Raw genomic sequence first — 12,761 nt, forward strand, 5'->3', positions numbered from 1 at the left:
ATATTTATCATGAGTTTTGTCCACAATATGAGATTTTGGCTTGACCAACCTATTTAGATAACAATGAAAATGATTCATAGGGTTACTAGGGGTTCAAAGCTCAGCAAAGCAATAACAACAAAAACCCTAGGTCAAGCTAAACTAGTAAAAAAGACTCTTGTCAAATGGGATGGAAGAGGTGTGAAGTTGAATGGAGCCACAAATATGGAGATCAAGTTTGGGATACATGTAATTATACATAAAATCTATAGTTCAAGAAAATTGAACAATGTTACTTGTGAAGCTGTTGACCTAGCATTCAAGGTGGTCAAAAATAGGCTATCATTTGACCTTGCCAAGTTATAGCATAATCAACTAAGAAAAAATATGGAGAGCATCCAGACATCAAATACAAATCCTTGTAAGTTTGGATCACTCTTAACCTATCTATGTTTTTTATGTTTAGAAGTTTTTCCCTTTGAAAGGCACTGTGGCATGGAAGAAGGATATACCTATTGTATATGATATAAATAACTATATAACTTAAATGGCCAAAAATTTTGAGGGCATCATGGCTACATACTTTGAGACATTTAAGGAGAGAATCTAGAGTAGATTTAGAATTCCCAAACAACTAGTTGATGACTATGAGCAAGATATATCTTTCCTTGTGGACTGTGACAAGGTGCATATACAAGCAGTGATGCTAAGGGTGGCATTGGTGAAACCTCTTGGATATGAGGTGAATATTGATGATACAAGAGACATAATTGAGGTTCTTGTAAATGAGCTAGTGGGCCCTAAAGCACCATACTTTGGTACCTATGAAGAAGCTAAGGCCAAGATTTCTTTGGAAATCAAGCTTCCTCAAGCCCTAAAGAGAGGAAGAAAGAAGGTGGAGAAGATTTTGAAGGAGAGAAAGAAATATAGTTTCCCTCTTCTATTGTCAAAAGGCAAGGGAAATGACTTAGAAGAAGAAGGAGAAGAACATGAAGAAGAAGAAGAACTAGAAGAAGAAGAACCTCCTAAGAAAATGGGAAGGTTACAATCTTAAGGGCTACAAGGTCCTCTCCAACAGTATTCACAAGAAGACTTGCAAAATTTAGAAAGAAACTAAAATTGTAGGATGGTGAAGAAGAAGATGAAGAGTAGAAAGCTACATTCAAAAGGTCTGCCCCCACCTTTGAACAAATACTGAAAAGACTACAAGATGGTGGAGGTCTATTTGATTTCAAGTTTTTAAAGTATGAATCAAGAACTAAGGAAGCAAAAAAGAAAATTGAAGAAGCTTTAGTGGCTAAAATGGCTAAGTGGAAGTACTCACCAGAGGAACTAAAAAATTAAGTTTCTAATATCTTGCTAAAGGTTGTTTCAGATCAATAGGAAAATGCTCTAAATATTGCCAGGGATATCAGAAAAGAGACCTTAAGAAAGACAATGCCAAATCTTTCTAACAAGGAAGTGAAGGAGGCATTGAAAAAGAATGAACAAAAACTAATTCCTAGGTTCAATGCATTCTTGATTTTGTCAAATGATATTGAATTAGTTGTCAAATCAAATACAATTACATGAAATATATATATATATGGATTGCATAAGCCTATTGAGGAGGTTATATGAATTGACGATGAAAAGGATGATGAGAAAGACGATGTGGAGAAAGATGATGAGAAAATAGATAATGTAGAAGGAAATGACGAAGAAGATGAGGAGGATCAGCAAGCAAGTGTAGATTTTCCTGAAATATAGAGCATTCAAGACTTAGATCCTGAGAAGATAGCAGCTGAGGTAATGGCCTCCCTCCCTCTCTCTCCGAGAAAAGCCTTACTACCATCTAGCCCAAAGATGATTGCTACCAATTTGATTGAGGTAAACATTATTCCAACAAGCACCCAATTGATTGTTGGAGACATTCTACCAAGTACAATGATGAGTACGGATTCCAGCAGTCTATCAACTGAACAACAGGCTCCACTCATCTCAGTAATAGGCTAGACTGAGTCTCAGCAAGGAATAGTAAGTTCTCCTACTAATACTACTATTTATCCATTGAGAAATGTTGTTTCTACTGCTATTATTTCAACTATTGCAAGTGCAATGACAATTGATGTTAAGCCTCAACTGAGCATTGAAGATCTGAGCAAAGAAAAGGAGAGTATTCCTTCTACTACTCAAAAAGAAAATGGTAAAGAGGTAGAAGCCTCTAATAAAGAATTTGATCTAGAGGAAGACATTGTTATACTAGATTGGGGTCTCTCTAATCTAACTCTGGATCAAATGGATACCCTTGGTGAGCTATAGAAGAAAAGAGTTAGACAATAGAAGCTTAGAGAAGAAAGGAAGAATAAAAATCAAGTGCTTGAAGACATTAAAAGCATATTTGTTGATGCACTTAGTATAGAGGTTGATGAGAATCAACCTATTTTGGACCAACTTGTTAATATTGTTCATGAGTTTAATGAAGAATTGAGTGGACTGGACAAAATTTTGCAGAGGGTAGAGAGGAAATTTGAAAACAAAGTTTTGAAGAAAGTGGGCCACAAAAGATTGCCATTGATTAAGTGAAATTATCCACTATTCTTGTAAATTTTGAAAATTGTGTTAATAATGTTGTTTCTTTATTTTTTAAGTTGAGTGATATATCAAATTTCACCAAGGAAATAAAGGATAAGTTGTCACAGATAGACATTGATTTGAAGGCAAGTGCACAACAATTATCACTTGATCCTAGCACTAGTTCTGCAGATTTTGTGAAAACTAGGTATCTGACAGACTTACATGTAGAATTATTAAGGGAAGGAGCCAAAATAATGGTTACACTAGCAATATTTAGAGTTTGATAATTCCCTACATGGATGTAATACAAAAAAACATATTGTGCATGCAAAAACAGTAATCCATGAAATCAATTTTTCAATTGCTGATCACATGATGGAAGTATCAGTTGAAGTATAGATAACATTGCAAACTTCAAAAGTTTTGCAAGAGAATTGGGACAAAACCATGTCCATGATTTTGAAGGTAAATAGTGTTTTCCTTTCACATTTTAGTATAACCTCGTAAATATGCATTCTTATTTTTTGGCATTTGTGTCAAAACCAAGAGGAAAATAGTTATTATCATACTATGTAGTGCATATGTATATATGGAAGGGAATCCAAAGGGAAATATAGACAAGGGTAATGCAATTATATATGGATATATATACATATCTATAAAAAATTGTCAAAATTGATATGCAGATCATAGCATATTGATAGGGGGAGTTTTAACTAATATTTTGAGTATTCAAAATTTTGGTATGATAAGTGTTTTTGTCACTAATGTCAAAGGGAGAGATTGTTGACCTTATGGTCAAATCATTTGTCAGTTAGTGAATAAGCACTTAATCAGGTCGATTAATTGCATTGCTATCAAGTTTTATAGTTGTTATCGAGCGTCACATTCATATAGAAGATTTTGTCGAGCTTTAGATAGTCTATCAAGCTTCACTGAGTCTACTTAGCTCATTAGTACAAACCATGCAAGAAGTAGTGTTGACCAATCTTATTAGTGTCTATCGAACTGACAGTGTTAATGAAGAAGAATAAAGGTAGTGTTGACCAAGTTGCAGTGTCATTCGAGCCCTTTAGTGTCTGAGTTCTTCAGTATTCACCGAGTCATCCAATGCTAATCGAGTTCATGCTACTCTCGAGTCATCAATGTGGACCGTGCACTAGTGTCAACTAAATGGTAGAGCTTTTTGAGTTGACAATGTTACTAAGTTTCATAATATCACTCGAGTGGTCTTTAGAAACTGAGTGAATACTTTATTGCATTGTATAAATCATTTCACAAGGTGGACCTAACAACCCATATTGATCCTAATAGGGCAGATCACTAGAAGTGATCATTATAAGCCTTAATAGGACAACTTTATACTACACTCATAAAGCATGTGGGTATCATCCCCACCTTTGTTTTACATTCTATTTGGAAAGTTTTTGGGTTACCAAATATTGTGTCGAGTGTTATGAATTTTTTATTGCTTTTAGTCTTTCATACAAGCAATTAGATTGGAATAGCTTATGAAGGATTAAATGTTGAATAGAAGTTAAAGTTTTATTGGTTCTTGATTCACACCCCCCCCCCCCCCCCCCGATCACCTAGGCCCACATACATTTCCAACATTAGTTACCTGATAGAGAAGTACACAGTGAACCTAAGATTGAACTTCATGAATGACCTATTGTTGAAGAAAGAACACAACCAAGATTATCAAAATATGTTAAAAGATATCATTCTGCTGAACAAATCATTGGAGAGAAAGAGATTCGACCAATGAAAAGGAATAGATTAAGGAATGAGACATGTTTTTTAAGCATACATAAAACTAAATCAGTGAAGGATGCATTAGAGAATGAAGTTTGGAGTGAAGCCATGAAAGAAGAAATTGATTTGATTGAGAAGAATAAAACATGGACACTAAAACCAAGACTAGAGGACAAGAATTGTATTGGAACCAAGTGGTTGTACAGAAGAAAATTGTATAAAAATGGTGAAGTAACAATGAATAAGGAAAGGTTAGTCTGCAAAGGTTATGCACAAGAAGAGGGAATTGACTATGGAGAGGCATTTTCCCTAGTTGCAAAATTGGAAAGAGTAAGAACTTTGCTTTCTTATTCTGCCTATAATAGATTCAAAATTTATCAAATGGATGTTAAGTCAGCATTTTTGAATGGTCTATTGGAAGAGGAGATTTACATTGAACAACTTGAAGGATTTGTTGATCCAAACAATAAGAACCTAGTGTGTAGACTACACAAAGCTTTATGTCATTTAAAATAAGCTCCTAGAGTATGGTATGAAAGATTGCACAACTATCTTGTGAAGATTAGTTTTGATAAGACTAATCACAACAAAAATCTTTACTAGAAGACAAAAGGAGGTAAAGGAATTTCACTAGTTGAAATATTCATTGATGATATCATATTTGGAGGACAAAATGCATTGTGTAAGACATTTGCAAATGATATGATGGAAGAATTTGAGATGTCTATGTTTGGAGAAATAAAGTTCTTTGTTGGATTACAAGTTTATCAAATGAAATATGGTATTTACATTAAATAGTCCAAGTATCTAAAGGACATCTTGAAAACTTTTGGTATGGAGGATTCAAGACCAGTTAGTACTCCCATGGTGACAGGACATAAACTATCCAAAACTGATAATTTTACTGAAGTAAATCAAACATTGTACAGGTCTATGATTGGAAAATTACAATATGTAGTTCATGTTCCTATTCAAAAGATGAAAAAGTCAGATGCAAAATTCTAACTTTGTATCTTTGTGGGATATTTAGATTCCACCAAAGGATATAAATTTTATGAACTTGACACAGAGCAATGGATTATTAGTCGAGATGTGGTGTTTGATGAATGGGGAGTATGGAAATAGAAGAAAGAAGTTCAACAATCTACACCATTCATCATGGGTAATGAAGATGTTCAAGTCCCTCCTCTCCCCACAAGCTCAAGTGGAAGCTCAAGTCCAAGTCTACCAAGCTCAACAAGTTCCTCTGCAGGTAAAAGTTCAAACTCACAATCTAGTCCAAGTTCCTCACAAAAGGTATAAATTTTAAATGAAATATATCAGAGGAGTTCTACTGTGGCTTTATTTGCTAACTTTGCATTGTTAAGTTCCATTAAAGTTGAACCTTTTGTGTATGAAGAAGTTGTGATGGAACCAATGCAGATTGATGCTATGAATGAAGAGATGCATGCTATTGAGAAAAATGATACATGGGAATTAGTTCCACTTCCAAAAGACAAACAGGTGATTGGTGTCAAATGGATTTACAAGGTGAAATATCATGCTGATGGTTCTGTGGAAAGACACAAAGCTAGACTAGTTGCTAAAGGAATCGCACAAACACCTGGAGTAAATTGTTCAGAGACTTTTTCTTTAGTTGCTAGGTTTGATACAGTTAAAATTATATTGTCTATTGCTACTCAAAACAAGTGGCCAATCTATTAGATGGATGTAAAATCAACTTTCCTAAATGGTTATATTGATGAATAGATTTATGTGCATCAGCCTATTGGCTATAAAATTTTAGGAAAAAAGCAATTGGTTACAAGTTGAGAAAATAACTCTATGAGTTGAAGTAAGCACCACATGCTTGGAATGCACAAATTGATAGTTATTTCTTGAAGAAAGGATTCATTTGAAGTCCTTTACAGCCAACCCTTTATATCCAACATGTTGGTAATGACATTTTAATTATTTTTCTTTATGTTTTAGATCTCATTTTTACATGTAATAGCCCATGAGCCTCATCTCTCAGTTTATGCAAGATCCACGAGTCTCATTAGTGAGCTGCCAAAAGAATCTTAAGGTGTGTGAGTGGTACACACAATTTTGATATTCTTTGTTCTCCCAATGATATGTTTGAGTTGGTTGGTTACATGAATTCTAATTGAGTTGGTTCAATGGATGATCAAAAATCAACCCCCGGTTATGTTTTCTCGCTTGGTTCTAGATTTGTTTCATGGAGTAGTAAGAAGCAGGCAACCATGGCTCTCTCTTCAATAGAAGTAGAATATATTGTAGCAGCAACAACCAGTTGTCAAGCAATTTGGATTTGAAGGATTCTAGAAGATTTGTATTTGGTTCAAGAACATCCTACAACTATTTTTTGTGATAATAGTATTGCCATTGCAACGACAAAGAATCAAGTGTTTCATGCTAGATCGAAGCCCATTGAAATCTACCATCACTTCATTCAAGATTTGGTTCAGAATGGTACCATGGAGTTAAATTTTTGTCCAACTTCTGAGCAAGTTGCTAATATCTTCACCAAAGCGTTCACTAGATCCAATTTTACTACCTTGAGAACTCAACTCAGTCTCATTCCCATTGTTCATGCAGGAGAAGATTGAAGGCATGCACTTACACTGCTTGCATGCACCACTCTATTGCATGTGCATGTAGTGGTGATGCATTTCAATGCATTCAAAATGTATTAATTTAGATTAATTAATTTAATTTTATGTTTAATAAAACTGAATGTTGCAGATAGCTTCATAAGGATCATTTATTATTATTTTTAATTATTTGTTAATTAGTTTGCATATAATGCAAAATTCTGATTTTCATGCAATCTCTTTACATGCTATTGTTTAGGAATTTTTATTATCTTCATTGATCAACAATCAAGGTTAAGTGCTTTAGTTGAATTCTTTATAATGTATTCTGTATTTTCAGAATTGTAACACGGTTTTTATTATAATTTCTGTTGTTGTTTACGCTTTGTTTATTATTTCTTTGAGCATCAGTATATCATAAGAACTTTTATTTTTAGATCTTCAACCTCTTAAGGGTGCACCTTATTTTTTATTTCTCCTCTCTTTCAATATAATCCACCTCCCTTTTGTGCCTGTAGACCCTCTTCGACCTGACTGGAGACTTCTCTTCGTATGTAGGAATAGTAACCTTAGTCCCCGTTCCTTTCTTCAGCTTGGAAGGTGCTTGCAGTGTAGTGATATGAGGTAGAGACTCCATATAGAAATGCTTGCGAACCTATTCTTTAGTTAGGTCAAGCACATGCCGAGCCCTATGCAAGATGTCATTCTCTTCCCTATTTACCTCGGCGAGAGGTTGGATGATGTTATTCCAAGATGAGATGAAGAAAGTCATCGAGAATAGCGACGAGAAAATCCATATGTTCGTCGAGAAGTTAATAACTGATAAAAGCAAGATTCTATATCATTATCTATTATCTATTATTAGGGAAAGTTTTTCCCACAATTCTTCTAAAATCTTCTCTGCTGAAAGAGTGAATAGTATACTTGTGGACAAGGAGAGGAAAATCATCTCGCTTGCCTTCTGATTGAGTTTCTTCCAATGTAGTTGGCTTCTTCACTTTCCCTTCAAGTGCGAATGATAGATCCTACTCTTATCAGTAGTGAATACATTTCCACCTTACACGAAACTCTGACCTGTGAATTTCTCTAAAGTGACACCAATTTTCCAACTAGCAAAAGCACCTATGAGCTATTATACCAATTGCAAATTATAGTAGAGCAAATGAAATGAAGAAAATAGAATAAAGAAAAGAAGACAAAGAAGACAAAACGCGCATTAAATTTACAGTGTTGTACCAATTAACTACATCCACTTTGAAACATGAAATGTGTGAAATATTAAAAATTTCTCACAAAAACAACCTAACCCTAAAACTTGCTCGGGAACAACTATTACCGAGTGATAAATTTTGCTCGGTAACCAAAGAGAATAAGCAGCAGGAGAGTTTACCGAGTTAGCTCGGTAAATGAAGGACACACAATTCGGTAACCAAAGGATACCGAGTGAGCTCGGTAGACAAAGAGATTACGGAGTGAGCTCGGTAGACAATGTGATTACCGAGCGAACTCGGTAGACAAAGAAATTACCGAGTGAACTCGGTAGACAATGTGATTGCCAAGTGAACTCGGTAGCCACTGGAGAGAGGAACCCAGTAGAAGAAGGCACCGAGTGTACTCGGTAGCCACTGCAGAGAATGACTTCTACCAAAGACAATACCGAGTGCAAACTTATAAAATGAATATTTCCACCATTAAAACCTGATATCCAAAGCTTCAAACTTTCAAATAAACTTTCCAAAATGCAATGAATAGAAGAAGGACAATAATGGATTCAAGTATGCCTGCTAGCTTTCTATTCAACTTGAATTCAAACTATTACAAAACTGGGAGCATTCGGGTTCAACCAGAAAACCCTAATATAACCCTAAAATTTTAAACTGATAAAACTTCAAACTTGCATCTCTAATGGCTGCATACAATAACGCCTCGAGCAATCACTGTTTCAACAGGACAGAGGAAAACAATAAACTATGAACTATGAACTTACAGAATGACAGGTAGAACCATGTGCAACTGCAGGCACGACAATGATTCTTTCTGTCTCTGCAATGAATGATCTACTAATCACTTTTCTCTCTGCCTTCTCTGCTCTGCACCTTCTGAGCTCTTCAACTTCTCCTACTGACTGATCGAATGAATGATAAAACATTCCTTTTGTCGTCAGCAAAATTATTTTCCCTCTTATTTTCGATTTCAAAATCTCACCTGCCCGTAATAAATTTTCTGAACGTTCAGGGTGATAGGTGGGCGTTTGGCTCCAAGGGCAAACAACAACCGTATTAAATATTCCAACATGAAAAATCTTATTATTCATCTGAGATTTGCAAAACCCATTTGTAACAGAAAATGCATTGATCTGAATAGATATCAGCCTTAGCAGTATGTGAACAGATTAGAGACTTGACCATTGGGCATCGTCTCTCAGCAATATCAGCTGTTGAAGCTTGACGATGGACTTGAAGAGAAGCTTTCTTTTAGCGCAAATTATTTCTGTATTACAAGATACATTGATTTTTTTGGTTGGCTCAATTGGATTGTAAGCAGCGAAGCCGAATTGAGGAGGAGAATGCTAGACTTCACTTGAAGGTATCAATGTTTTCTCGTCTTTGGCATTTGTATTTCTTCGTCCTGTATTCTTCTGATTTATTAAAACAAAAGGTTAGTCTGCAGGTTGAACAGTTGAAACTGCGCTCCAATTCGGAGAACAATACTGCAGCGGAATTCTTGTTGATTGAGCCTTCGGAGGCTCATGATCATCCTCAGTCATCTGGTAGTATACATAATTCTTGCACTTCAATGAGCCGACACAAAACAAGCACTATTCAGCACAATGAAGTTTCAGACACTTCCTTGCAATTGGGGTTGGTTAATTCGGCGTTTTATATTCTGTTTGATTGGAATTATTGGTTATTTTTCACTGTTGATAAGATAATTACGAAAAAAATTGTTTTCTGTTTCAGTTTGTCTATCTGAAACCTGGTTTAATATTCGTCATCAGTTCTTCTGATTATGGAGCTTATGACCTGAATTACGATGATAATCGTTCTCTATACTTGTTTTCGAGATGAAAGATACACATTATGTCAAGAACATTAGAATTAGAAAATTATTTGCCGCAGATAATAAAATTAAAATATAGTCAGGGATTACAGATTTGACGTTGACTTTGAACTGTAATTTAATTCTGATTTTATTGTGTGATAGAACTTGGATAACTATTCGTTGGCAAGGATTCTCATATTTTTCTGATATTTCATATGCTTTATCCGCAGAGTGAAATTATTATATATATGTGATGTCATAATAAATGCGACTGTTGTCTGCAACAAATGGCAGATGGCTGGCCTCTATCTTTCAGAATCAGTTATGCTTTAAAAGCTGTTCTATTTTTTTGTGCTTTCTTTGTACTCATTCCTGGACAATTGTATTTACTGAGTTTAAAAGAAAAAAAATTGATGCCGTGATGGTGTTCCTTGAATTTTAAGGTATACTTAAGGATGATGGATATAAGTCCCTCCATTCAAATGGGCAGGATATAAGTCAGCTGTGATTCAACACTAATATAATATATTGAATTTCTGATTTCCTTAGGATTTTTCTATTTAGAAAATTGCATTACATTTTTTTAGAGAGCATTTAAAATTAAAGATCCACTACTGCCACTGAATTCGGATGTGCTGATGCAAAGTCTACTTGGCCATAAAATTGTCTAAGAGCAAAATTCCTAACCCTTCTTGGTGAATATAGATAATAATTGCTTGATAATCTTTGTTTCTCTGTGAGAACGATCGGTTGGTGTCTCTTATTTTTCCGGTAGATCTCTTATAGGCATAAGCAAAATAACTTAGCCGAATTATTGCGAAATTTAAAATATTTATAATTTTATTTCCCTGTGTTTACGCTGAATTGTTAATGAGTCAAGCATCCACAGTTCTGGGTTAAAGAGCTGAGTTTTCAACATTTATAGGTTTGAGGATACTAGTTTAGAATAACTCTTTTAGTATTTTTGTGAAATTTTATGTGCAAAACAAAAATATTCAATTAGAAATATGATTTATCTTTTTATCTCCTTAGAAATATAAAAACTATTAATTTTTTAATCTTTAAAGATTTTGATAATTTCAATCTGGAAATATGAACTATATGAAATTTATCATACATCAATTTTAAAAATACAGATGACTTGTATTACTTGTTTAAAATTTAAAACATAGTTAATATGACATGATTTCTAATAATTATTAATTGTCTTTCTAATTGCAAGAAATTTCACACCTCTCAAACTTCTATCTTAGAACATGTTCTCATCTGCTGCTACGCTTATTTTTAGGAGTAATATGTGGAGTTGGTGACCCCATTAAAATAAAATTTTTTGCTTATTTTTAATCATTACTCTCAAATTTTTTTAAAGAATCAATTAATATTATTTGTTGTAAATAAAATATAGATGCAAAATGTTATGCCAATGAAAAATAAGATATTTGTTTATGAAGATACTTCTAGCTTTCTTCATTAAGCCCCCATTTTCTCCCATAGCTTTTTCTAAACACTTCAGCTGCCTAAATTTAAGCAGAGATGGCACTTAAGCAATCACATGAAAACACGAAGTTATTCTACACTCTACAGCTCCCTTTTATCCTCAAGTCAATCTTAAAATGATTCCATTTATAATGAAAAAGCATGATCAAAAGCTTGCTTTTTCCCTAAAGTCAATCTTAAAATGATTCCAATTGTAATGAAGGAGTATGATCAAAAGTTAGCTCTAATATTTTGGATTTGTTTTATTGTGAATTCCTGTTTACCCTACAATATATTACTAGAAAAGAAATGTTCGTCTATATCCATCATATTCACTTAATATGGTATGTTCTACGCCATTATATTCAATTTTATTATTGGACATTATTATCGAATTCATTGAAGTGATTAGGACAAGTGTCTCTCACTGTATTTTCGGTATATGCATTCTTTGTATTAGTCATCTTACATTTGACTCGTCAAATTTTAGGTTAATGGTATAATGGTGGAGCTAAAACTTGAGATTGAAAATGATTCATGAAGTAGTGTATCATCATTCAATTCTTTTTTAACTTTAAATTTAGTAAAGACAATGTTTGTTTATTTAAATCTAAATTTTGTGATTGAAATGAAAATAATAATTATATAGTAATAGATGAATTGTTTCCAAGCTTGAAATCTCACAATTATAATGAAAGACAATTGACAAAATTTAAATACATTGTCCTGTTTTACTCCTTGCAAATACTTGATGAATGACAAACAACTTCAGCTATCATCTTTTATATAGAGTGTGTTCATGCTAATTATAGATCCTCCTTATAATAAGTCATATTCTAAACAAGTTAGTACTTCCTTCATTTTAGCTTTAGTATAAATTTAGTTTTCATTTAATAAATTTATTATAGTATAAAAAATATTAATATTAATAAAAATATTATATAGTATTTTTATAATAATAATATATATATATAATAGTATTCTTATAAGATTTGATAATATAAGTATATATAATATTTTTAAATGAATGAAAAAATTAATTTGTAAAATATAATATTAAAAATCTTAAAAAGAATCAAAGGCTAATAATTTGATTTAAAATAATTTAAATCATAGTTTTTTAAAATTAAAAAATATCATGTTTTACAATTCATGTAATTGATCCATATAAAAGTCAAAATGATTCATCCAAGAAAAATGTTTTATAGAAATTATTAAGTTAAAAATCTTGTATCTAACTATTCACTTATTTTTATAATTAAATTGAAAAATGATAAACTTAGACTAGTTGAAATGAAAATGTTTAATCATGAGTTAAGACATGAAATGCAAAAAGTATGACAATAGTAGCAAGAAGTA

General features: G+C 33.1%; 1 protein-coding gene across 3 annotated transcripts in view; it reads left to right on the forward strand.

Moving 5' to 3' along the window:
* The window catches only part of LOC149533963 (MADS-box transcription factor 23-like), a 160,271-nt gene extending 150,172 nt beyond the window's left edge, over positions 1 to 10,099 (forward strand). For 2 of the 3 annotated variants that reach the window (XM_089803888.1, XM_089803887.1), the window contains exons 4-5: positions 9,429 to 9,470; positions 9,555 to 10,099. In XM_089803888.1, coding sequence (XP_089660014.1) covers positions 9,429 to 9,470; positions 9,555 to 9,857 — 345 coding nt within the window. In that variant the 3' untranslated portion in view covers positions 9,858 to 10,099. Of the gene's footprint in view, positions 1 to 9,425; positions 9,471 to 9,554 lie in introns of all 3 variants that reach the window. The other variant, XM_089803889.1, reaches the window with a different exon arrangement.
* The last annotated feature ends 2,662 nt before the right edge of the window (positions 10,100 to 12,761 follow it).

Source organism: Cupressus sempervirens, chromosome 10 (genome assembly GCF_028749045.1).
Source record: "Cupressus sempervirens isolate cs-2001-9-10 chromosome 10, ASM2874904v1, whole genome shotgun sequence".
Taxonomy (NCBI): Eukaryota; Viridiplantae; Streptophyta; class Pinopsida; order Cupressales; family Cupressaceae; genus Cupressus; species Cupressus sempervirens.